We start from the raw sequence: 24,650 nt of genomic DNA, 5'->3' as shown, positions 1-24,650 counted from the left end.
ACAACACGATCTCGTTAATTTGGTTTGAGTAAGGGCATTTAGTGGTATGTTCTGTATTGTTATCGCTCTGTGTTATTATTAACTTGGTGGAATAGTCGCGTTTGGCGTCGTCAAGGCACTTCTAAGACTGTGGTTTAGCTATTCATGTGCGCTTGGCTTTCATTGTTTTGTTTTATGAAGCGAGAATTGTTTATTAAGATTTGTGTGTGTTGGTTTCCGGCACTTGTTAAGAGCCCCCGAGTTAACGGTGCCATGATTATCATGTGCTGTCAGGATGTTATATCGTTATTTGATTTTTGAATTTTATCTTGTGCTGATATTATGTGTCGTGTGTTACAGAACATAACCAAGGTGCGTAAGTGATGGGCAGTTGTGGGAGGCATGTCGGGGAGGTGGAAGCGTGCTGCGCCCATAACCCAGAGGTCCGTGGATCTGAACCACGCTCTGCTACCATTGGAAAGTGTGTTCTTATAGGACAACTACCCAAGGATTTCCACCCAGTAACGCAGCAACTAGTTGCCTCTGGGCCAGGGTATCACAGGGCCCCACCGGACCTCCTCATCAGACAGGCAGGCAGAACGAATACGCCGACTCCAATCAATCACCACCGCACGGCCAGCACAGCGGCGAGTCGCCTCCATCCGAGGCCACTCTGCTCATATTGCGAGGCACAACTATCTTAGCGCTAGTCACCAGCAGATCAGACAGAGCGAACTTCACGTTCCGCGCAATACCCGGAAACCGACTACCGTCTCTCTTTCCGCCTGCTACCGCAAACACACAACAGCGGCGTAATAGGAAATCACCACCGGAGCGCCACCCGCACCAGAACAGCGCATTATAATCGATTGTAGCGCTCGCTCTAAACAAGATCACAGGATAGCGGCGCGCGCCGTATCAGCCGTGTGTTGGTTAGGACAGGGCCAGTTGAGTGCCTGCAACCAACCTGTCGGCGTGCTACACTCACACACTGGATCTACACTGGGAGTTAGGGTCTGCGATGCGATTTTGGCGAGAGGAGCACTCTCCTGGTTATCCCACGCATCGTGACCTCAAATTTGTACGTCAGTCTGCTGACTCGACCTGTTGCGCCGCCATTCATGACCAGGATTCCAAGGGATGATTTCCAAGAGGATAACGCTCGCCCACATACCGCTGTTTGCAACCCAACACGCTTTACAAGATGTCGATGTGTTACGTTGGGCTGCTCGGTTTCCAGATCTGCCTCTAATCGAGCATATATGGTTTAGTAATGTGTGTTTGTCCTTAGGATAATTTAGGTTAACTAGTGTGTCAGCTTAGGGACTGATGACCTCACCAGTTAAGTCCCATAAGATTTGACACACATTTGAACCTCGCCTCGGAGAAGACAGATTAAGGAGATAATAGGAATAAAATCACACTGCTGTATACTTTTTTATTTACATTAATTACCATCACTGACACGATGAACGTACCATTTGTACTGATCTTACAAAGTGTGCTGAAACTTACGGCCATCAACCTCAACGCAAACATGACATCGGTCAACAAGATTCTGATTCATCCTGACAAATATCCCTGATGTGTTTCGAATCACATCATATGCACAATGTAAATGCGACACAACAGAGCCACGTTATGGTTCAAATGGCTCTGAGTACTATGCGACTTAACTTCTGAGGTCATTAGTCCCTTAGAACTTAGAACTACTTAAACCTAACTAACCTGAGGACATCACATACATCCATGCCCGAGGCAGGATTCGAACCTGCGACCGGAACGGTCGCTCGGTTCCAGACCGTAGCGCCCAGAACCGCACGGCCACTCCGGCCGGCAGAGCCACGTTATGGACAAATAAAGTAAACAAAGCGTGCATCATGACTTCCTTGTAATCAGGCTCGTCCTCCTTGTTTCCTTACAGGAAATGAAGAACGTACGTGTCAATAAACAGTACACTACGTGTAAAGTTGTACGGATGGTAGTTGTAAATAAACTGGAGAAGCGTAATGCTGGATAGAGCGGTAGACAAGTTTAATTCCATATCTCCGTAAGCTATCTTCTCCGACCTAGGTTTCCTGTCTCAAATTGTTCAGTGGAGCATTCTCCTGTTACATTTTTGCCCACTCTTACGAAAACACCCTGTAGAAGGAGGAAGGGCAGGTAGAAACTACAGTTTTAGCTTACCGCCACTCTTGTTGATATCAGTTCTTTGTGAAGAAAACTCACACTCGTATGAACAGTGGTTGTAGCCGGTGTCGGTACTGACCTGGCTGTACCACAAGTGCGGCGGCGATGAAGAGGCAGACGTAGACCATGCTCTGGGCTCGCGTCTTGTCCGAGTGGAACTCCCCCAGGTAGGCGTACGTCACCGCCGACGGCCCGCAGACCCTGGGGGGGAAAAACCCAACGTGTCAATCCAGGGTACACACACACGGCTGATCGCGAGGTAGTAGCCTGTTAGACTGGCACTTGGCATGTAACCACGAAAGGGAAAGTAAAACAAGTTTTTTCCTCTGTTTTTGTGACAGCCGAGTAGTAGCAATTTATCTCATTTCTATGTCACATAACAACAGGTCTCTACTGCATATTACCTTCTTACGCAGCGTTTGCTGTAGATGTGACATATGGCTAGACACTTAGAGACATAAACTCCAAAAATATCTACATATGATTTTGACAAGTAATAAGGCGATGATTGGCGATTACATTTTAAAAATGTTAAAATAGTTTCGAAAGAAGAATAATTGTAGTTCACAGGACAACTTTTAACTTTCCGTCAGATTTTAACATCCACAGAATATTTGTTATTTTCAAGAATGACTTGGTTTCCAATAAAACACTACTGGCCATTAAAATTGCTACAACAAGAACAAATGCAGATGATAAACGGGTATTCATTGGACATTTTCACGCAGTTTGGGTGCATACATCCTGAGAAATCTGTACCCAGAACAAACACCTTTGGTCGTAATAACGGCCTTGATACACCTGGGCATTGAGTCAAACTGAGATTGGATGGCGTGTACAGGTACTGCTGCCCATGCAGCTTCAACACGATACCACAGTTCATCAAGAGTAGTGACTGGCGTATTGTGATGAGCCAGTTGCTCGGCCACCATTTAGACGTTTTCAATTGGTGAGAGATCTGGAGAAGTGCTGGCTAAGGCAGCAGTTGAACATTTTCTGTATCCAGAAAGGCCCGTAAAGGACCTGCAACATGCGGTCGTGCATTAACCTGCTGAAATGCGAACAAGAGGTGACCGGGGCGTGTAACCAATGGCACCCCATACCATCACGCCGGGTGATACGCCATTATGGCGATGACGAATACACGCTTCCAATGTGCGTTCACGATGATGTCGCCAAACATGGATGCGACCATGATGATGCTATAAACAGAACCTGGATTAATCTGAAAAAATGACGTTTTGCCATGCGTGCAACCAGTTTCTTCGTTAAGTACACCATTGCAGGAGCTCCTGTCTGTGGTGCAGCGTCAAGGGTAACCGCAGCCATGGTCTCCGAGCTGATAGTCGATGCTGCTGCAAACGTCGTCAAACTGTTCGTGCTGATGGTTGCTGTCTTGCAAACGTCCTCATCTGTTGACTCAGGGATCGAGATGTGGCTGCACGATCCGTCACAGCCATGCGGATAAGATGCCTGTCATTTCGACTGCTAGGGATACGAGGCCGTTGGGATCCAGCACGGCGTTCTGTATTACCCTCCTGAATCCCATCGATTCCATATTTTGTTAACAGTCATTGGATCTCGACCAATGCAAGCAGCAATGTCGCGATACGATAAACCACTATCGCGATAGGCTACAATCCGAAACGTGATGGTACGCATTTCTCCTCCTTACACGAGGCATCACAGTAACGTTTCACCAGGCGACGCCAGTCAACTGCTGTTTGTGTATGAGAAATCGGTTGGAAACTTTCCGTTATAGGTGTCGCCACCAGTGCCAACCTTGTGTGAATGCTCCGAAAAGCTAATCATTTGCATATCACAGCATCTTCTTCTTGATGGTTAAATTTCGCGTCTGTAGCACGTGATCGTGGTGTAGCAATTTTAATGGCCAGTAGTGTATTTAAGGTTTGTAAAAGATGTTTTAGCACTTCAGTAGCTTTTCACAGCTTCAAAAAGAAGTAATTCTTTTCATCTTTCCAGACGAGTCCCAGTTGTGCGTCACGTTGGTGGTATCAGCGGCTCGTTTCGTCACAGGGTTATTTGGTAGCCGTGGTAGCGTCACGGATATGTTTAGCAAACTCAAGTGGCAGACTCTGCAAGAGAGGCGCTCTGCATCGCGGTGTACCTTGCTGTACAGGTTTCGAGAGGGTGCTTTTCTGGATGACGTATCGAATATATTGTTTCCCCCTACTTATACCACCCGAGGAGATCAGGAATGTAAAATTAGGGAGATTCGAGCGCGCACGGAGACTGTCCGGGAGTAGTTTTTCCCGCGAACCATATGCGAGTGGACACAGGAAAGGGAGGTAATGACAGTGGCACGTAAAGTGCCCTCTGCCACACACCGTTGGGTGGCTTGCGGAGTATAAATGTAGATGTAGATCAGTGCATGGAGGTTCAGAAGAGAAGAATTGCTCCTGGACTGACTTTGTCGTTTTCGTACCGTTCTGTCGTTGTTTAGTGTGACGTTGAGTACTCAACACGATCGCGTCGGGTTCGCATGGCTGGTAGTTCAGGGAGCAGCCGTTAGATTTAAGGCTGTGTCCAATCTTCAAGGACTCCGAGGGCGTTGTTCTTCAGCAAGAGAATCCAAGAGTATTACACGTAGTCTGTCGACCAGCATCGACACAGAGAGTGCTGTGAGTTGAATGTCTGTGGGCAAGTTGGATCACTTCCACTGGCCGGGAATCTTGTCACCATCACATGTGGTCATTAACACTGGACATATGTCAGAAGTGTCGGCATAAGCCACGCTTCCTATCTAGGATGGCATCATCGTCATGATTCAAGACATGCGCTGCTCTCGATGAGGCTACGGTGGCGGAAATTCGAATGCATGGTATTGTAAACTGGTGCTATGTTCAAAAGTATCTGTACGAGTTCAATTATTTATCAAAAATATGTAAAGATCTCGCTGATACTGTAGTATTTCGACGTCTCCTAAAAAAAAAAGTGTAAGCTTCAGCTGAATTACGTCATGGCAAGGACGGCATTTCTTGTGATGATGAGGTCATAGACAGGAACTTGGCTTCTGATGTCGCATCTGACGTCATGTGTTCAGGGTCACTGAATGGTGTGAGCCGGCCGCCGTGGCCGAGCGGATCTAGGCGCTTCAGACTGGAACCGCGCGACCCCTACGGTTGCTGGTTCGCCTCCTGCCTCGGGCATGGATGTGTGTGGTGTCCTCAGGTTAGTCAGGTTTAAGTAGTTCTAAGTTCTAGGGGACTGATGACCTCAGATGTTAAGTCCCATAGTGCTCACAGCCATTGAACCATTTGACTGGTGTGAGGTCATCAGGGTTCAAGACCAGTCAAAGTGATCCAGGTTGCTTCTAGCCATTCTAGTGTCGTGACCAGATGACGAAACTGTAATACACACCAGAGTGTAAATGACAGAGGGCAGCAATCACACGATAGTAACGTAAGGCCTGATAGTGGTCAAGGAGCACTCGGCAGGAAGCTCTTGGATGTGTGGGCAATTGTCGGGGCCACGAGACCGTGAAGGCTCGAGACCACCCATTTAGAAAGCGAACTGATTTCCATGAGTTTGCAGTTGTTGTTGTGGTCTTCAGTCCTGAGACTGGTTTGATGCAGGTCTCCATGCTACCCTATCCTGTGCAAGCTTCTTCATCTGCCAGTTCATACTGCAAACTACATCCTTATGCATCTGCGTAGTGTATTCATCTCCTGGTCTCCCTCTACGATTTTTACCCTCCACGCTGCCCTCCAATACCAAGTTTGTGATCCCTTGATGCCTCAGAACATGTCCTACCAACAGGTTCCTTCTTTTCGTCAAGTTGTGCCACAAATTCCTCTTCTCCCTAATTCTATTCAATACTTCATCATTAGTTATGTGATCTACCCATCTAATCTTCAGCATTATTCTGTAGCACCACATTTCGAAAGCTTCTATTGTCTTCTTGTCCAAACTATTTATCGTCCATGTTTCACCACCATACATGGCTACATTCCGTACAAATACTTTCAGAAAAGACTTCCTGACACATAAATCTATACTCGATGTTAACAAATTTCTCTTCTTCAGAAACCCTTTCGTTGCCATTGTCAGTCTACATTTTGTATCCTCTCTACTTCGACCATCATCAGTTACTATGCTCCCCAAATAGCAAAACTCCTTTACTACTTTAAGCGTCTCATTTCCTAATCTAATCCTCTCAGCATCATCTGACTTAATTCGACTACATGCCATTATCCTCGTTTTGCTTTTGTTGATGTTCATCTTATATCCTCCTTTCATGACACCGTCCATTCCGTTCAAGTGGTCTTCCAAGTCCTTTGCTGTCTCTGATAGAATTACAATGTCATTGGCGAACCTCAAAGTTTTTATTTCTTCTCCATGGATCTTAATACCAACTACGATTTTTTTTTTTTTTTTTTTTGCTGCTTTGTCATTATACAGTTCAATAACATCAGGGAGAGGCTGCAACCCTGTCTTACTCCCTTCCCAACCACTGCATCTGGTTTCTGTACATATTGTAAATAGCCTTTCGCTCCCTGTATTTAACCCGCGCCACCTTCAGAAATTGAAAGAGAGTATTCCAGTGAGCGTTGTCAAAAGCTTTCTCTAAGTCTACAAATGGTAGAAACATAGGTTTGCCTTTGCTTAATCTTCCTTCTAAGATAAGTAGTAAGGTCAGTATTGCCTCACGTGTTCCAACATTTCTACGGAATCCAAACTGATCTTTCCCGTGGTCGATTTCTACCAGTTTTTCCATTCGTCTGTAAAGAATTCGCGTTAGTATTTTGCAGCTGTGACTTATTAAACTGATAGTTCGGTAATTTTCGCATCTGTCAACACCTGCCGTCTTTGGGATTGGAATTATTATATTCTTCTTGAAATCTGAGGGTATTTTGCCTGACTCATACATCTTGCTCACCAGATGGTAGAGTTTTGTCAGGACTAGTTTTCCCAAGGCTGTCAGTAGTTCCCATGGAATGTTGTCTACTCCGGGGGCCTTGTTTAGACTCAGTTCTTTAAGTGCTGTGTCAAATTCTTCACGCAGTATCATATCTCCCATTTCATCTTCATCTACATCCTCTTCCATTTCCATAATATTGTCCTCAAGTACATCGCCCTTGTATAGACCCTCTATATACTCCTTCCACCTTTCTGCTTTCCCTTCTTTGCTTAGGTTTCCATCTGAGCTCTTGGTATTCATACAAATGGCTCTCTTTTCTCCAAAGGTCTCTTTAATTTTCCTGTAGGCAGTATCTACCTTACCCCTAGTGAGATAAGCCTCTACATCCTGACATTTGTCACCTAGCCATCCCTGCTTAGCCATTTTGCACTTCCTGTCGATCTCATATGTGTTACGTTTGCAGAACCCGTGTGTATTCCCAGGGAGGGGCACGTGGATGCGGGGACTCACCAGATGCCGCTGAGCAGCCTGAAGACGATGAGCAGCGGGAGGCTGGGCATGAGGCCGGACAGCACGGAGCAGACGAAGTCGAGCCCCAGCGTGAGCGACAGCACCACGTGGCGCCCCCACGTGTCGGCCGCGTACCCCCACAGGTGCGAGCTCACGATCATGCCTGCCAACACGGCGGGCGCCGTCAGCCAACACCTCGCCCTGGAACTTCGGTACCCGGGTCTATCTGTCAATTCCAGCCCCAAATTCACTTAGAAGAGTTTACATCTGTGTTAAAATTCTCACGCATAAGCAATCAGCATTACGTGGTAGCCACGCCTTAGAGCTGGCCAGTTGTTGAAAGTGATTTCTGAGTACTGAGAAGAAGGTCAGAGTTCCCAAATTGTGGTTGATAAGAAGACGAAATCGCAATAGAAAATAATGTAAGAGTTGTAGGATCGGCGATACAGGTCGATACTGCTGAAACGTCCCCTTAGAAAAATTATACATGACTGTGCTTAAACTGACACACAATATTTTTTAGCGCAACACAATCTGACTTTCAATAATCCCTACAAAAGATTCGTCCTGACTAACATTAACCTATACCTTTCACAAATCACTTACCTCACAAAAATCTTCGTTACTCGAACTACTGCAATACAGCGAGCGCCACTACTGCCAGCTAAATAAAAGATTCAAACTACTGAAGGCACTAACCACTGATAGGCATAGTTAGCAAATGAAAGGTTCTGATAGAGAACAATGTATTTACCTTAATAGTGTTCAAAAGTCATAATGTATATAGCAGTTCATGACATCCAGTCTTACAAATGTACTGTCTCTGACGGACACACATCCAGATCGTCCGCTCTCAAAACTCCGCCATCTCTCTCCCCACATCCACAACTGCTGGCGGCTCACCTCCAACTGCGCAACGCTACGCGCTGTTAACAGCCAACTGCCCAACGCTACAATAGGGAATATTACAACAGTGCCACCCAGCCACAGACTGCACACAGCACAGCCAGTGATTTTCATAGAGAGCGCTACGTGACGTTACTAATATAAAAACCTAAGCTGCCTATTTACACTGGAAACTAATTCGACAGAATCACGCATGAAAGGATTGTGTGGAAAACACTGAGAGAAAGAATGGACACGATGACAGGTTGTCTTTAGACATCAGGGAATACACTCAGTCGTGCTAGAGGGAGGTATAGAGGCCAAACATTGTAGAGGAAAACAAAGACTAGAACTCAGACAGCAAATACCTGAGGACGTCGTGTGTGATTAACACCCAGAGATGGAGGGATCAGCACAGCAGAGGAAGTCGTGGTTGGTCCTCTCAGAGCACTCAGAAGACTGAGACCTATCCTCTGCCCATTTATGAATTTTGGTTGCGACTTGAGAACCACACGTTCCTCTCGTTCATTAGCTGATTTTATTTATGAGTATATTGGAGATACCCTGGAACTTCCTCTTCGATGACCATATTTTATGACTATTTCTGCAGTATGAGATTTCCTACCATCATCATTTCTTCATTTTCATGTAGGAATTTCAGACTGATATTTACTAAGATTGTTGTTGTTGTTGTTGTGGGCTTCACTCCGAAGACTGATGTCATGCTACTGTCCGTGCTACTCTATTCTGTGCAGCACTTTTCATCTCTGAATAACTTTGAAACGTACATCAGTTCACGCTCACTGTATTCAACTATTGGTCTCCCTCGACGATTTTACCCTCCCCCCCTCCCCACACACTAACCACCAGTACTAAATTGGAGACCCCCTTGATAGAATATGTCCTATTAACTGATCCCTTCTTTGAAACAGGCTGCGCCAGACATTTCTTTTTACTTCAGTTCTGTTCATTAATTCCTCATTGATTACGTGATCTACCCATCTATCTTCAACTTCCTTCTCTAGCACTACATTTCAAAAGCTTCTATTCTCTTCTTGTCTAAACTGTTTATCTTCCGTGTTACATTTCCATACATGGCTACACTACATATAAATAATTTCAGAAATCATTTCCTGACTCGAGGCCTTCTGAAAAGCATATACTGATTTATTCTCAGGACTGTCAGTCCCATTGGGTGTGTTAGGATTTACGGGGATCTCCAGTTCTTACTTGGTTTCTATAATATCATTTATGGGTTTTGGGTAGAGTAAGTCCGGCACTTTTTTAGAAGCGGATGTAGCTATGTGAGAATTCCACAGAATTGTCTTCACAAGGCTATAGCCTCACTTAACGAGGTTGGGGACGACGCAACAACCCCAGATTCGAGCGTTTCAGGACTGGGAAGTAATTTACAAGTATTGGGAATAAAGCTAAGATTAATATTTCGATGCGGCTGAAAGCCCTGTTTCAAGTCTTCCTACTGGACGCCACTCCGGCGACTTGCGTGTCCGTAAACTACCCCAGTTATCCAACCAGGGAAAGGGGGCCTACAGTCTGACGTGAAATCAGAACCACGTGTCGTTCCTGACGATTCCACACACCTTTGGGAGCTGAACGAAAGGTTAAAGGCTTGCGTGATCATCGATTTTCAAGCATGCACTTTACCACCATGCCGCCACGGCGAATTTCAAGATCATGATTTCACGTATTAACTTTGGAGACGGTATGAGAAAACCAATGTTGATGCCCAAAGTTAATCGTTGATGAGTTTTGAGGACATTGCGAAACATTCTCTTTGCTTCAAAGTGGCTCTGAGCACTATGGGACTTCACATCTGAGGTCATCATTTTCATAGAACTTAGAATTACTTAAACCTAACTATCCTAAGGACATCACACAAATTCACGCCCGAGGCAGGACTCGAACCTGCGACCGTAGCAGTCGCGTGGTTCTGGACTGAAGCGCCTAGAAGCGCTCGGTCACAGCGGACGGCTTTCTCTTTAGTGATGTCGTTTTTGACTACTGGAGACAGTGTCAGAAACTGACATTAGCACGTGGGAAAAAAATCAATAATTTATTGGTATTTGTTGCTTTATGATATTCTCACAGTGGTTTCTTAGCAAGACTATAAACTCCTTTATGAGTACTGAGGACGACGGTTCAACTTTGGCCTCTGTTGCCTGCCTTGTGAATTCTAGGAATACACAGTCTTTTTCTTCTTTTTTTGCAGGTCTACGATATATGTAACTGTTGCAGCAATTTGAGAATTCACATATAGCTACTAGACTACATCATCTTTTCATTTGTGAACAATAGAACGGTCTGAAAACATTAATTTGTTCAATAACAAGGTCTGAATCTCACTTATAGGTGTTTGGTGGAAAAGGTAAATCCCACTTGTCTCACACAAAACCCAGGGTCTTATATGTCACCATTCCGTTGTCTAATTGTAAATTGATTAACCAAGCGTCCGTTCTTAATGTTCGTTTGGTCATGTAACGTGTATCTCTATTCTGGAATTGCCCTTTGGACATTCTTTCACACCACAGACGGATGTATACCGCAAACAACGCTTCTGCTACCGCGTTAACATCTGATTCACCTGACGTTGGAGACAAGGCCGAGTCTCTGTCACTACACGCTGTGCCAAGCGGAGACGGCCGTTACAGTTTTTCTTATTTCTATCTGAAATGAAGCACTGATTTTATTTATTTAACGATTTCTTATATTAGTATCACTCATGTATACTGGCGTGACGAGAGTCACGGGTTAGCGATATGCACACATACAGACGGCGGTAGTATAGCGTACACAAAGTGTAAAAGGGCGGTGCACTGGCGGAGTTGTCATACATACTCAGGTGAAGCATGTCAAAAGGCGCCCGACGTGGTTGTGGCCGCAAGAAGTGAACTAACAGACTTAGAACACGGAGTGATATTTGTAACTAGACGCATGGCACTCTCCATTTCGGAAACCGTCGTCGTCGTCGTCGTCGTCGTCGTCGTTCTTGTTGTTGTTGTTGTTGTGGTCTTCAGTCCTGAGACTGGTCTGATACAGGACTCCATGCTACTCTGTCCTGTCCTGTACAAGACTCACCATCTCCGAATAATTACTGCAACCTACGCCCTCCTGAATCTGATTACTGTATTCATCTCTTGGCCTCCCTCAACAGTTTTTAAACAGCTTTCCTATAATACTAAACTCGTCTCAGAATGTGTCGCATCAACAGACCCCTTCTTTTGTTCAAGCTGTGCCACAAATTTCTTGTCTCCCAAATTCTATTCAGTACCTCCCGATTAGTTACGTGATCTACCCATCTAATCATCAGTATTATTCTGTATCACCACATTTCGAAAGCTTCTGTTCTCCTTTTGTCCAAATTGTTTGTCGTCCATTTTTCACTTCCATACATAGCTACACTTCATACCAGTACTTTCAGAAAAGAGTGCCTGACACTCGATATCAACAAATTTGTCTTCTTGAGAAGTTCTAAGTTCTAGGGGACTGAAGACCATAGCTGTTAAGTTCCATAGCGCTCAGAGCCAAGTCAACCAATTTTCTTGAGAAACTCTTTCCTGCCATAACCAGTCTACATTTTATATCCTCTCTACTTCAACCATCATCAGTTATCTTACTTGCCGCATAGAAAAACTCATCTAATACTCTAAATGTCTCATTTGCTAATCTAATCCCCCCCCCCCCCCCCCTGATTTAAGTCGACTACATTTCAGCGTCCTCGTTCTGCTTTTGTTGATGTTCATCTTATACCCTCTTTTCAAGACACTGTCCATCCCATTGAACTGCTCTTCCAGATCCTTTGTTGTCTCTGAGAGAATTACAACGTCTTCGGCTAACCTCTAAGTTTTTATTTCTTTTCCATGCATTTTAATTCCTACTCTACATTCACATCGATATAACTGAAAAATGCTAAATTACGCCGAAAAGGAAAGGAAAGTGCAAATAAAATCCACCCTTTTTTGGTCTACAATGACCCAAAATGAATACATATGATTCAAACCCTACTCACAGTGTTATCGTAAAGACTACAGAATAAACTGCTACGTACGTAGGGTAGCACAGAGGGAAGACGGACGGGCTGGCTGGACTCCTGTCCTGTAGCCTGCTCGGGTTGGACACAGCTCGGTTGGGACGGGAGGAAAGCAGCCTGCCCATTTTGGCGATAACGTGCGGCAGTTTGCCTGCCTGGCTAACGGACAAACACGGACAGGTTAAAAAAGGGGAGCGTGTCCATCTGTGGCAGGTGACACTGACCTATGTAGATGGTTCCGCCGAGGAAGCCCTTCTCGAATGACGTCATGTCGAAGTCGCAGAGCACCGCCGGCGTGACGAAGGCGATGCCCAGCACCTCGAAGCACATGGCGACCAGACACAGGCCGCACACCGTCAGCAGCACCCAGTGAAACTTGCCCGAACCTGCAACACAACACACACACACACACATACACATGGAGCATTCTGCCTCTGCCTTCGTCGTCTCGTTGTCTCTGGTGTTGTCACTGGTCTGATGCGGGTCTCCACTCTATCCTGTGCAACGTTCTCCATGCCTCCGTAATTGCTTTAGCCTGCATCTTCGTCTCCCTAGAGGATTTTTACATCCCCCCCTTCCACCCTCCCCCCCCCCTCTCCTCGACCCTCGACACACACACTTCCTCCGTTAGCACATTCCCAATTTCATTGTACCTGAGGATCAGCATCTACATGGAGATTTTGCAAAACAGTGCATGTGAGAGGGGTTTGCTATGGCATCAAATGTTTGGGTATCTCCCCAATCCAATCGCGCATGGAGCTCGACGGAGATTCACTGGTTAAACGTCTCCGTGCAGGCTGTGGTATGCTGATTCTCACTTTATCTTACACACCACTATTACCAATTTCGTCTACCGCCATCCTCAGATTATGAAATATAGTATCATTGTCAAAGTGAACATGTTTACCTCGATGGGGACAGGTGAAAATGTGTACTACGACCGGGAATCGAACCAGGGATCTCCTGCTTACATGGCAGACGCTCTATCCATCTGAGCCACCGAGGGCACACATTAATAGCGCGACTGCAGGGACTTATCCCTTGCACGCCTCCCGTGAGACCCATATTGCCAACTGTTCACAATCTACATACGTAATAATAGATATTTGCCCATCCACTCATTACTCGCGCACACTGATGTGACGATTCCCGGAAGAGTTCGGGCAACCTGTGAGCATTCGCACAGAGGAAGGTAAATGGCTGTTCATGTGTGTTCTCGGTAGCTCAGATGGACAGAGCGTCTGCGATGTGAGCAGGAGATCCCGGTTCGAGTCCCGGTCGGAGCACACATCGAGGAATATCAACAACACCTGTCGGCAGTTGAGGGTTTCAATTTATTATTCTAGAGAAGCTGCATGGTCATCAATGGTATCTGTTCTTTCGAGCAGAGTTACTATCTTCATATACAAATATGTTTAATTTGAAGTTGATACTGCATCAGAATATTTTATGATCTGACGACGGCAGTAGCCTAAACCGGTAACAGTAATGTATAAAAGTTTGTGTGATCAAGACGGACCTGTAAGATAAAGTGCCAAAATACGGTCAAGGACTCATTTTCAGACCTTATGTCTTCAATTGATACGCTGATTTTCTCACTGTGAAGGAGCGATAGGATGTAGAATATCTCTGAATTCTTTCCTTAATATTGGCTCTTAAATACCCAAGAAAGGAAATAGGTGTAATACGCTGAATTACAGACCTACATTACTAATGTCGATTTGCAGTCGGATTTTGGAACATATACTGTGTTCGAAGATTATGATTTACGTCGAAGAAAACGATTTATTAACAGAAAGCCAACACAGATTCAGAAAATATCCATCTTGCGAAACACAACTATCTCTTTGTTCTTTCGAAGTAATGAGTGCTATCGGCAGGGAATATAAAATTGATTCCACATTTTTAGATCTCCAGAAGGTTTCTGACAGGATACCTGACAAGCGACTTTTAATAAGATTGCGTGCCTATGGAATGTCATCTGAGTTCTGTGACTGGATTCGTGATTTCCTGTCAGAGAGGTCACAGTTCGTAATAACTGACGCAATGTCATTGAGTAAAACAGAAGCAATGTCGAGGCTGCTGGCCCTCTGCTGTTCCTGATCTACATAAACGACTGAGGAGACAGTCTGAGCAGCTCTCTTAGATTGTTTGCAGATTATGCTGTCATTTGCCGTCTTTTAAACTCTTCAGATGATGGAAACGAATTGTAAAATTATTTAGACAAGATATCTGTACGGTGAGAAAGGGGCAAATTACTCTAAGTGATGAAAAGTGTGAGGTCATCCACGTGAGTAGTAAAGGGAATGCGCTAAATAATGGTTACACGGTAAATCGCACAAATCTAAAGGCTGTCAGTTCAGCTAAATACAAAATGACAGTTATTGAACTTTATGAAAAAAAGTAAAGTAGTTACAAACTACGGTGTGCACACACTTTATTCATCATGCTAACGTCACTACAGATATTCGGGTCTAGGTTTTGACATGTTCGCTATGCCTGCCATTACTGGCGACGATGTGGTGCAGACGAACAGCGATATTCTGGATGACCCGCTGAAGTGTCGGAGCATTGACGCTGTAGATGCCCCGTGAATGGCTGTTTTCAGCTCAGCAATGGTTTTGGGGTTATCTTTAATATAGACCCACAAACTAGGCGCATCCGTTGAGATCCACAGAGTAGGGCGACTCTTTACGAACCCATGAGCCAGAATGCAGTCCACAATGTTCTCCTCCAGGACATCAAACACTCTCCTGCTTCGATTGGATCGAGTTCTGTCTTGCATGAACCACATTTTGTCGAAATCAAGGTCTCTTTGGATAATGCTGATGAAATCATCTTCCAAAACCTGTGCGGTAGTCACCGTGCCATCGATGAATATCGCACAGATTATTCCGTGGCAGAACGTTGAACACCACACAGTCACCAGTCAAGGGTGAAGAGACTTCTCGACCGCGAAATGCGGATTCTCAGTCCCCCAAACTCGCCAATTTTGCTTTTTGATGAAGCCATTCAAATTAGGGTGGGCTTCGTCGCTAAATCAAACCATACGGCCATACTAATTCCTACCATCCCCCGCGGCCAATCGTGCAGTTTGAACGTCATAACGCAAACCGCTCAGAAGTTAAGACGATTTTATTTCATATAGTTCCATAACTGACACCCTGTACTTTGGGATTACAATTACGAGTGACTAACTTTGATGGATCACATAGATAATGTTGTGGGGAAAGCAAACTAAAGACTGCGGTTTATTGGCAGAACACTAACAAAATGTAACAGGACTGCCAAAGACACTGCTTATACTTCGTTTGTCCCCCTGTTCCACAGTATTGCAGTGCGGTGTAGAATTCGCGTCCGGTAGCATAGATGAAGGGCATCAAAAAATTTCAAAGAAGGCAAAGAGTACACGTATATGATACACGAATTGGGGCGGCAGGAACTTCTCATGATATTTAAACCACCAACTTTCTCCTCAAAGTGTGAAAATATTTTGTTGGAGCACACCTACATAGGGAGAAATTATCATTGTAATAAAATAAATCAGAGCTAGCACGGAAAGATTTAATTGTGCGTTTTTCACGCGTGCCGTTCGATAATGGATGGTAGATACATAACCTGAAGGTTGTTCGATGAACCATCTGCCAGGCACTTTGAATTACAAGGTAATCATGTACATGTAGAAAGTTTGTATGTAAGCTTTCGCGGCATATTTGCTGTCTGCCTTATAGGGTCTGCCAATTCAAGTTTCTCAGCATTTCTGTGATGCTCTCTCCCGAGTGTCTGCTCCAATATGAGCTGCTCGTTCTATTTGGTACGGGTCCCTCACAACCGAGCAGCACTCTACAATGGGTCGAACGAGTCTTTGCAAGCAATCTCGTTTGTAGACCGCCAATACCCTGTCAATGCCATATATCTTACCTACGACTGAGCCGATATGATTGTTCCATTTCATACCACCATCTACAATCTACAAGAAGATAATTCATGGCGTGTGCAGGGGGGGGGGGGGGGGGGTTACTTCTGTTATCACAGTCTACTGCCACCTTTTCCAGTTCTATTCCCGAATGGTGCGTGCGAAGAACGATTGTTCAAATGCGCGTGAATTCGTAAGGGACCAAACTGATGAGGTCATCGGTCCCTAGGCTTACACACTACTTAAAATAACTTATGCTGAGGGCAACATACACACCACGCTCGAGGGAGGACTAGTACCTCCGGCGGGAGGGGGCCGTGCAATTCGTGACATGGCGCCTCAAACCGCGCAGCCACTCCGCGCGGCTGCGAACGGTTGTTTCTGTTGTAGCCCTTTAAGGCATGTGAAACGGCGACGGTAAGTGGTACACACAAGAAGAGAATAGAAAGCTTTTTTTTGCAACTCATAAAAAATTACCGGAGTGGACTGAATAGTGAACGAGAAGGTATTGCATCGAATTGGGTAAAAGTGAAATATTTGACTCGACTAAAAAGGCGATCGGTTCATTGGAAACGTCGTGTGACAATAAGGAATAGTGTCTTTGGTGATGAAAGGAAGAATTGGGGGGGGGGGGGGGGGGGGACGAAATTATTGAGGAAGACGAAGGCTTAAATATAACAAGCACGTTCAAACGGATGTAGGTTGTAGTAGTTTTTCAGAGACAATGAGCATGTCTCATTATACTCATGCTATTGTTAATGTTAAACACTTGACCCACCAGATTCTGAGGTAACTTGTTATTAAGACTCCTAATGACCGCTTTAATTAATGTGTTTACTTTTAACGCACTTCCGCTTCTTACCTTCCGCCGGAATTTATCTCACTTGTTCAGTATAAGTTTGTTTGACTCGGAATTTTCTCTAGCTCCCGTCGCGCCATACTTTTCCAATCAACTATTGGATCCTATGTTGAGGCTTCTTGAAAACGCAACCGTATTTGGAAGTTCATTTGAGACTCAAAGAGGTTGTCGGAGAAACGTCAACGAAAGTAAAATTTGGGTACTGGAGTGTAAATTAGGTAATGCCGAGGAAATTAGACTAGGAAATGAGATACTTGACGTAGTAGACATGTTTTCGTACTGGGGAAAGAAATTTACCCATAAAGAAAAGTGTAGATGACACGAAATTTAAACAGATAACAAAGAATAAAGGTTTTCTGAAGAAACGGAGTTGTGTGTACATCGGTTATGTAGTTAAGTGTTACGAATGATTTACGGGAAGTATTTGTGTGGAGTGTAGAATTATATGGAAGTGATAGCAGACGAGATACATTGAACACAAAGAAAGAATAGCAGCTGCTTACAGAGGAATATTGAAATTAGGTTGGGCATTCGAGTGACCAATGAAAGGGACAGCAATGTAGATAAAATGAAGGAATTCTGCTATCTTATAAACAATATAATGCATGATGAGCGAAGTAAGGAAGGTATTTCAAGCGGATTAGCAAAGGCAGAAAGAGTGTTCTTCGCTGAAAGAAGTAGTAGGCCTGTGTCAAATGTAGGTCATAATTTGAGGAGGAAACTTATGAGAACGTGCGTTTGCAGCAGAGCATTAATGAAGCACACACTGTGGGAAAACCGGAAAGGAAGCTGATGGAAGTGTCTCAGTAGAGATGTCAGAAGAAGGGACAGGATGATAGTAGTAGTAGTAGTAGTAGTAGTACTGTAGTAGATAGAGCTGTAGAGGTGGAAAAGTAGAGGTACACATATCTGAATATGCACAAGAAATGGGCTATATACATGGTTCAAATGGCTCTGAGTACTATGGGACTTAACATCTGAGGTCATCAGTCCCCTAGAACTTAGAACCACTTAAACCTAACTAACCTAAGGACATCACACACATCCATGCCCTAGGCAGGATTCGAACCTGCGACCGTAGCAGTCGCGCGGTTCCGGACTGAAGCGCCTAGAACCGCCTGGCCACCACGACCGGCTGTATACATGGAAGAGAACTGGAGACAACAGAAAGTTTCAGGTAAATGATACGTGTAATGGAAAGGCAGAGATTCAGAAGCCAGATTCTTAACAGAAAGACAGGTACAGATATGGACACTGGCCAAAATTCATTGATTATGAACTGCAGATTAAAACCGAAAAAAAAAACAACGGGAAAAGGGTAGCTGGCAGTTGAAGCAGGTGGAACCTGGAGAAACGGAAAGAAACAGACGTTGTTGCGAGTTTGGTAGTTTCACAGGAAGCGCTGGGCACGGTGATTGCAAGATGTATGAGACAGGCGAACTACCGTCAGTCTTCAAAAAGGATGCAATAATTCCAGTTACGAAGAAGAGAGGTGCTGGCGGTGGCGAATATAACCGAAATGTCAGTTTAATAAGTCTTGATTCGAATATCCTGACACGGATTACTTACGGGAGAATCGAAAAACGTTGAATCCGACCTTGAGAATGACCAGTTTAGGTAGCAGAGAAATGTGTGAACGCGCGAGGCAATACTGAGCCTACGTCTTATCAGGTTAGACCTACGTTTACAGACTTTGAGAAAGCTTCTGACAATGTTGACTGGAATACGCTCTTTACAATTGGGAAGGTATCAGGGATAAATCACTGGGAACGAAGGGTTATTTTCAACTCATAGAGGAACCAGACGGCAGCTGCAAGGGTCGAAGGACTTCAAAGAAAAGCAGTGGTTGAGAAGTGAGTGAGACAGGATTGTAGCTTAACTTCCACGTTATTCAGTCTACACGCGGAGCAAGCACTAAAGGAAATCAAATAGAAATATGGAAAGAGTTTTAAAGTATAATAATAATTTTGAATTTGTCGATGACAATGTTGTTCTGTCAGAGACAGTAAACGACTAGAAACAGCAATTGAACAGAATGGATATTTTTCTGAAAATTGAGTGTGAGATGAAATTAAGTAAAAGTAAATCGAGAATAATATAATGTATTGGAATTAAATTAGGCAGTGCTGCGGGAAGTAGATTAGGAAACGAGACACTAAAAGTAGTAGATGAGTTTTGCTATTCGGGAAAAAAAAATAACTGGCGGTGGTCGAATTAAAGAGAATTACAAAATTTGGACTGGCAATGGCAAAAAAAGCGTTTCTGAAGAAGAGAAGTTTGTTAACATCGAATACTAATTTAAGAATTAGAAAATATTTTCCGCTGCAGGAGATTGCTGAAAATTAGATGGGTAGATAAGTTAATCAATGAGAAACTGCTGAATAGAAATGGGAGAAAAGAAATTTGTGGCCATAGCTCTACTAAAAGAAGTGATTGGTTGATATGACACATTCTGAGACATGACAGTGTTGTCAGTTTACTATTGGAGGGAAGTGGGTTAGGGGGCGGGAGAAGTAAAAATTGTAGAAGAGCAAGGCTTGAATACGATTAGCCGCTTGAAATGGAAGTAGGTTGCGGCAGTTAGGCAGAGGTGGAGAGACTTGCAGAGAGGGTAGTACAGCACGGAGACCGTTCTCCGAACTGAGGAACAAGAGCAACCAGCGAGGCAGACTGCTAACCAAAGGGGCCCGGGTTCGATTCCCGGCCGAGTCGTATATTTTCTCCGCACGGGGACTGGGTTTTGCGTTGTCCTGACGTTCGTATTGTCATAATTGAATTCTACTTTTGAGGTGGCTGTACGTCTTACACCTATTGCATTAGAGACAACGAAATGTGTTTACAGGTGATTTGATAGGACGGCCTCCTGACTCACCTGTCATGGCGACGGCCTCTTCAAACGGTGTGGCGACGCCACCTCCTCCTTCTGCACCGTTCGCCTCAAGTACCATCTCCGTACGGAAGCTATCTTCGCCGCTCTTCATACCTGCACGTGAATTGAAATAAGGACCACATGACCAAGAGCAATGGAGCAGTATTGCAAATGTATCACGACTATCGTGACGATGGGGGCACATTTTCTCATACTTTAGTTTTACGTAATTTGTTTTAAAAACAGGTCATTAGTGGCCATGTTAACAGTATTTAGATATATTGAAAGGTGTTGTAATGCAGCTAGAATTATTACACAGCTGTGGCAAAAAATAGACTATTCCTTACTCCTTGCAGCAGTGGGTACATAGATTTTAGTTACAGCATTTGTAAATACAGTTACATGTACACTGAAATGATAAAGCTCATGGGATAAAATGATAAAGCTCATGGGATAGCGGTAAGCACATACAAATGGTTCAAATGGCTCTGAGCACTATGGGACTTAACATCTGAGGTCATTAGTCCCCTAGAACGTAGAACTACTTAAACCTAATTAACCTAAGGACATCACACACATCTATGCCCGAGGCAGGATTCGAACTTGCGACCGTAGCGGTCGCGCGGTCCCAGACTGAACCGCCTAGAACCGCTCGGCCACACCGGGCGGCTGTGCACATACACATAGATCGACAGCGTCAAGAGCGTGTTGATAAAAGCAAATTTTAGGCATTAACTTTCACCATGGGTAATACAAACGAGAGCATTAGCGTTTGCGTATAGTTGTCAGTGCTAACAGACAAACAACACAGTACGCAGCCGGCCGCGGTGGCCTAGCGGTTCTTTGCGCTTCAGTCCGGAACCGCGCGAGTGCTACGGTCGCAGGTTCGAATCCTTCCTCGGGCATGGATGTGTGTGATGTCCTTAGGTTAGTTAGGTTTAACTAGTTCTAAGTTGTAGGAGACTGATGACCTCAGATGTTAAGTCTCATAGTGCTCAGAGCCATTTTGAACCATTTGAACAGCTCCGCCAGTGCACTGCTCTTTTACACCTTGTGTACGCGATACTACCGCTATCTGTATGTGTGCATGTTACTACTCCATGACATAAGTCAGTTTATGATCATACTGTGTTATGTATGGTTGAGACGAATTCATCTCTCAAACTGTTAAGTTACAACCGCGACCTGGTTCCCATCGAGACAAAATGAAAGCGAATACAGCAGTGCCGTACTCTGGCCGCTTGCAGCACTTGGTCGTGTGGGCAGCGCGTGTGGAGCCGAGCGACTGACCTGCCGCGTCCGCCCCCGCCGCCGCCGCCGCCCCCACTGCCCCCATGGCCACCGCTGCCGCCTTGGTCGCCGTCGCCGTCCTCTGGGTCTACGCCTCCTCTCTCGAGTGTTTCTGCCGCGACCGCAGCCGCCCTTTATACACGCAGCAAAGCCGACGGATCCTCTGATAAGCGCGAAAATACACGCGTCCGAGCGCACCATCCAGGCGAAGGACGATATCTTCCCGTGACCCGTGACGCAGCACCTCACCTCGTACACCGAATATCTGTCTACTCATCGTGAGTGTAACACGCGGTCCGCTGTGTGCTGCCCGACGAAAAAGGCGAAACAGCCAGATGAGACAGGCGGATGTCAACGTGACTTCGTGCACTGACAGGTCTCACTAGAAATGTGAACTATTACAATTGTAGTTCTCTGTCACAGGTAGAATTGACACCACAGTTCATTAGTGCTCTACACTGGAGAGCCAAAGAAACTGTTGCACCTGCCTAACATCTTGCAGGGCCCCCACGAGCAGGCAACACGGCCTCGACTAATGGCTGCAGTAGTGCAGAAGGGAATTGCGACCATAAATCCTGCAGGGCCGTCTATAAATCCGTAAGAGTACGAGGGGGTGGAGACCTCTTCTGAACCACGTTGGAAGGGATCGCAGATATGCTCAATCATGTTCGTGTCTGGGGAGTTTGGTGGCCAGCGGAAGTGTTTCAACTCGGAAGAGTGTTCTGGAGCCACACTGTTGCAATTCTGGACTTGTGGGGTGTCGCAGTGTCCTGCTGGAATTACCGAAGTCCGTCGGAATGGAAAATGGACACGAATGGATGCAGGTGGTCAGACAGGATGCTTACCTACGTGCCACCTGCCAGAGTCGTACCTACACGTATCAGGGGTCCCGTATTACTGAAACTGCACACGCCCCACACCATTAGAGAGCACCCAACAGCTTGGACAGTCCCGTGCTGCCATTTAGGGTCCATAGATTCATAATATTGTCTCCATACCAGTGCATGTATGTGCTAGATAGAATTTGAAACGAGACTCGTTTGACCAGGCAACATCTTTCCAGTCATCAACAGTCCAATGTCGGTGTTGAGGGGACCAGGCGAGGCGTGAAGCTTTGAGTCGTGCAGTCGTCAAGGGCACACGAGCGGACCTTCGGCTCCGAAAGCCCATATCGATGATGTTTTACTGAACGGTTCGCACGCAGACACATGTTGATGGCCCAGAATTGAAGTCTACAACAATTTGCGGAAGGGTTGTACTTCTGTCACATTGAAAGATTCTCTTCAGTCGTCGTTTGTCCCGTTCTTGCAGAATCTTTTTCCGGGCGCAGCGATGTGGGAGATTTGATGTTTGACCGGATTCCCGATATTCACGGTACACTCGTGAAGTGATCTACGGGAAAATCCCCAATTCATCGTTACCTCGGAGATGCTGTGTTCCATCAATCGTGCCCCGACTATAACACCACGTTCCATCTCACTTAAATCTTGACAACCTGCCACTGTAGCAGCAGTGACCTATCTAACAAATGAGGCAGACACTTGTTGTCCTCTATAGGCGTTGCCCGCCACAACGCCGTATTCTGTCTTTCTACTTAGCTCTTTTCTGGAATACGTGCGCCTATACCGGTTTCTTTAGCGCTTCAGCGTAGGTCTACATGGACACTCATACTGTGGAACCCACTTTACGGTGCGTGGCGGAGCGTACCGCGCACCACTACTAGTAATTTCTTTTTTTGTTCCATTCGCAAATAGAACAAGGGAAAAACGGCTCTATGTATGTCTCCATATCAGCCCTAATTTCTTGTATATTATCTTTGTGGTCCTCACGTGCAAAGCATGTCCGAGACAGTAGAACCGTTTGGCAGTCAGCTTCAAATGTCGGTTCTCTAAATTTTCTCCAACAGCGCTTCTCGAAATGATCGTCGCTTTCGTTCCAGGGGTTCCCATATGCGTTCCCGAAGCACCACCGTAACAGATCAATGTGCGTGGTGTCTGTTCTGTCGGGCATGTGACATTTCAATAGGATTGACAGTCAAACGCCGTTTCTTCAGTGCAGATGCACAGCAGGCCGGCCGCTGTGGCCGAGCGGTTCTAGGCGCTTCAGTTTGGAACCGCGTGACTGCTACGCTCGCAGGTGCCTCGGGCATGGATGTGTGTGATGTCCTTAGGTTAGTTAGATTTAACTAGTTCTAAGTTCTAGGGGACTGATGACCTCCGATGTTAAGTCCCATAGTACTCAGAGCCACTTTTTTTGCACAGCAGATTTCGTTCCCTCTTGCGGGAATACAGGTTACTCTGCGAGCCAGGGGTACATGGACAAAGAAACTGAATTGACGTATGTCAAATTGGGAATTTGGGTCAGCCAGGAAGCGTGTCCGGATGGCCCAGGCGGTTAAGGGAACCTTTCTAGAGAAGAACCTACCAACAACAAATTTAGCACCCCGCCCCTTAATTGCCTCGATGTCTTCTTTTAGTCCGACTTTGCACGGATCTCTAAGATTCGAGCATTACTCAAGAATGGATCCCAATAACATCCTGTATGCGGCCTCCTTTACAGACGAACCACACTTTCCCAGAGTTCTCCCAATAAACCGAGGTCAATCATTCGTCTCCACATGCTCTTTGCATTTCACATCGCTTTGCGATCTTACACGCAGATATTTAAAACGACGTGACTATGTCCGGCAGGACTCTACAAATGCTATATCCGAACATTACGGTTTTTTCTCCTTACTCGTCCCCATTAACGTATAATTTTCCACATTTTGAGCTTCATTGCTGTTACCATGACTCGTAGGATGTATAATGGTGTTGAACAGCGTCAGACAGTGAATGACCACTAAGGAAGTTACGGAGATTCCGCGTACTCGGGTGAGACGGCGTTATCAGCACCTTCAAAGGGCCGTAGCTGTGGGTCTCGATTCGTCCGGCTGGCTGAATCGTACAGTATCAGGATTTCAGGGGCACTCGGATGGGAGAGTGGCGCGGTGCTGGACTGCCTGGGAACGCGATGGCCGGCACACGACTCGCTCGTCCACACTGTGGCCCACCACGTCTGAAGGTCGAAAGGGAGGGCCGCCGTTTTGTACACCTGGCACATCGTAGCCCCTTCACATCTACGCGTGCCATCCGAGAAGAAGTAACGTAGTCGCTGCAACATTCTTCGTCATTCGACGGTACTGGTCGGAGACTGACATTGCCCGGACTGGCGACTTACCGG

The 24,650-nt window shown here is 45.5% G+C and overlaps 1 protein-coding gene across 3 annotated transcripts in view; it reads right to left on the bottom strand.

Annotated features, from left to right (window-relative positions):
• LOC126293692 (synaptic vesicle glycoprotein 2A-like) overlaps positions 1-21,591 on the bottom strand; it is a 69,993-nt gene extending 48,402 nt beyond the window's left edge. The window contains exons 1-5 of one of the 3 annotated variants that reach the window (XM_049986993.1): positions 21,429-21,591; positions 20,142-20,252; positions 12,719-12,880; positions 7,562-7,724; positions 2,249-2,370 (exon numbers count right to left, since the gene is read on the bottom strand). In XM_049986993.1, the coding sequence (XP_049842950.1) occupies positions 2,249-2,370; positions 7,562-7,724; positions 12,719-12,880; positions 20,142-20,252; positions 21,429-21,474 (604 nt within the window). In that variant the 5' untranslated portion in view covers positions 21,475-21,591. Of the gene's footprint in view, positions 1-2,248; positions 2,371-7,561; positions 7,788-12,718; positions 12,881-20,141; positions 20,253-21,428 lie in introns of all 3 variants that reach the window. The other 2 variants (XM_049986992.1, XM_049986994.1) reach the window with 2 other exon arrangements.
• Positions 21,592-24,650: the final 3,059 nt, after the last annotated feature.

Source organism: Schistocerca gregaria, chromosome 10 (genome assembly GCF_023897955.1).
Source record: "Schistocerca gregaria isolate iqSchGreg1 chromosome 10, iqSchGreg1.2, whole genome shotgun sequence".
Classification (NCBI taxonomy): domain Eukaryota; kingdom Metazoa; phylum Arthropoda; class Insecta; order Orthoptera; family Acrididae; genus Schistocerca; species Schistocerca gregaria.
The sequence above is the reverse complement of the archived record's forward strand: the minus strand, read 5'-3'. Positions and strand labels throughout refer to the sequence as shown.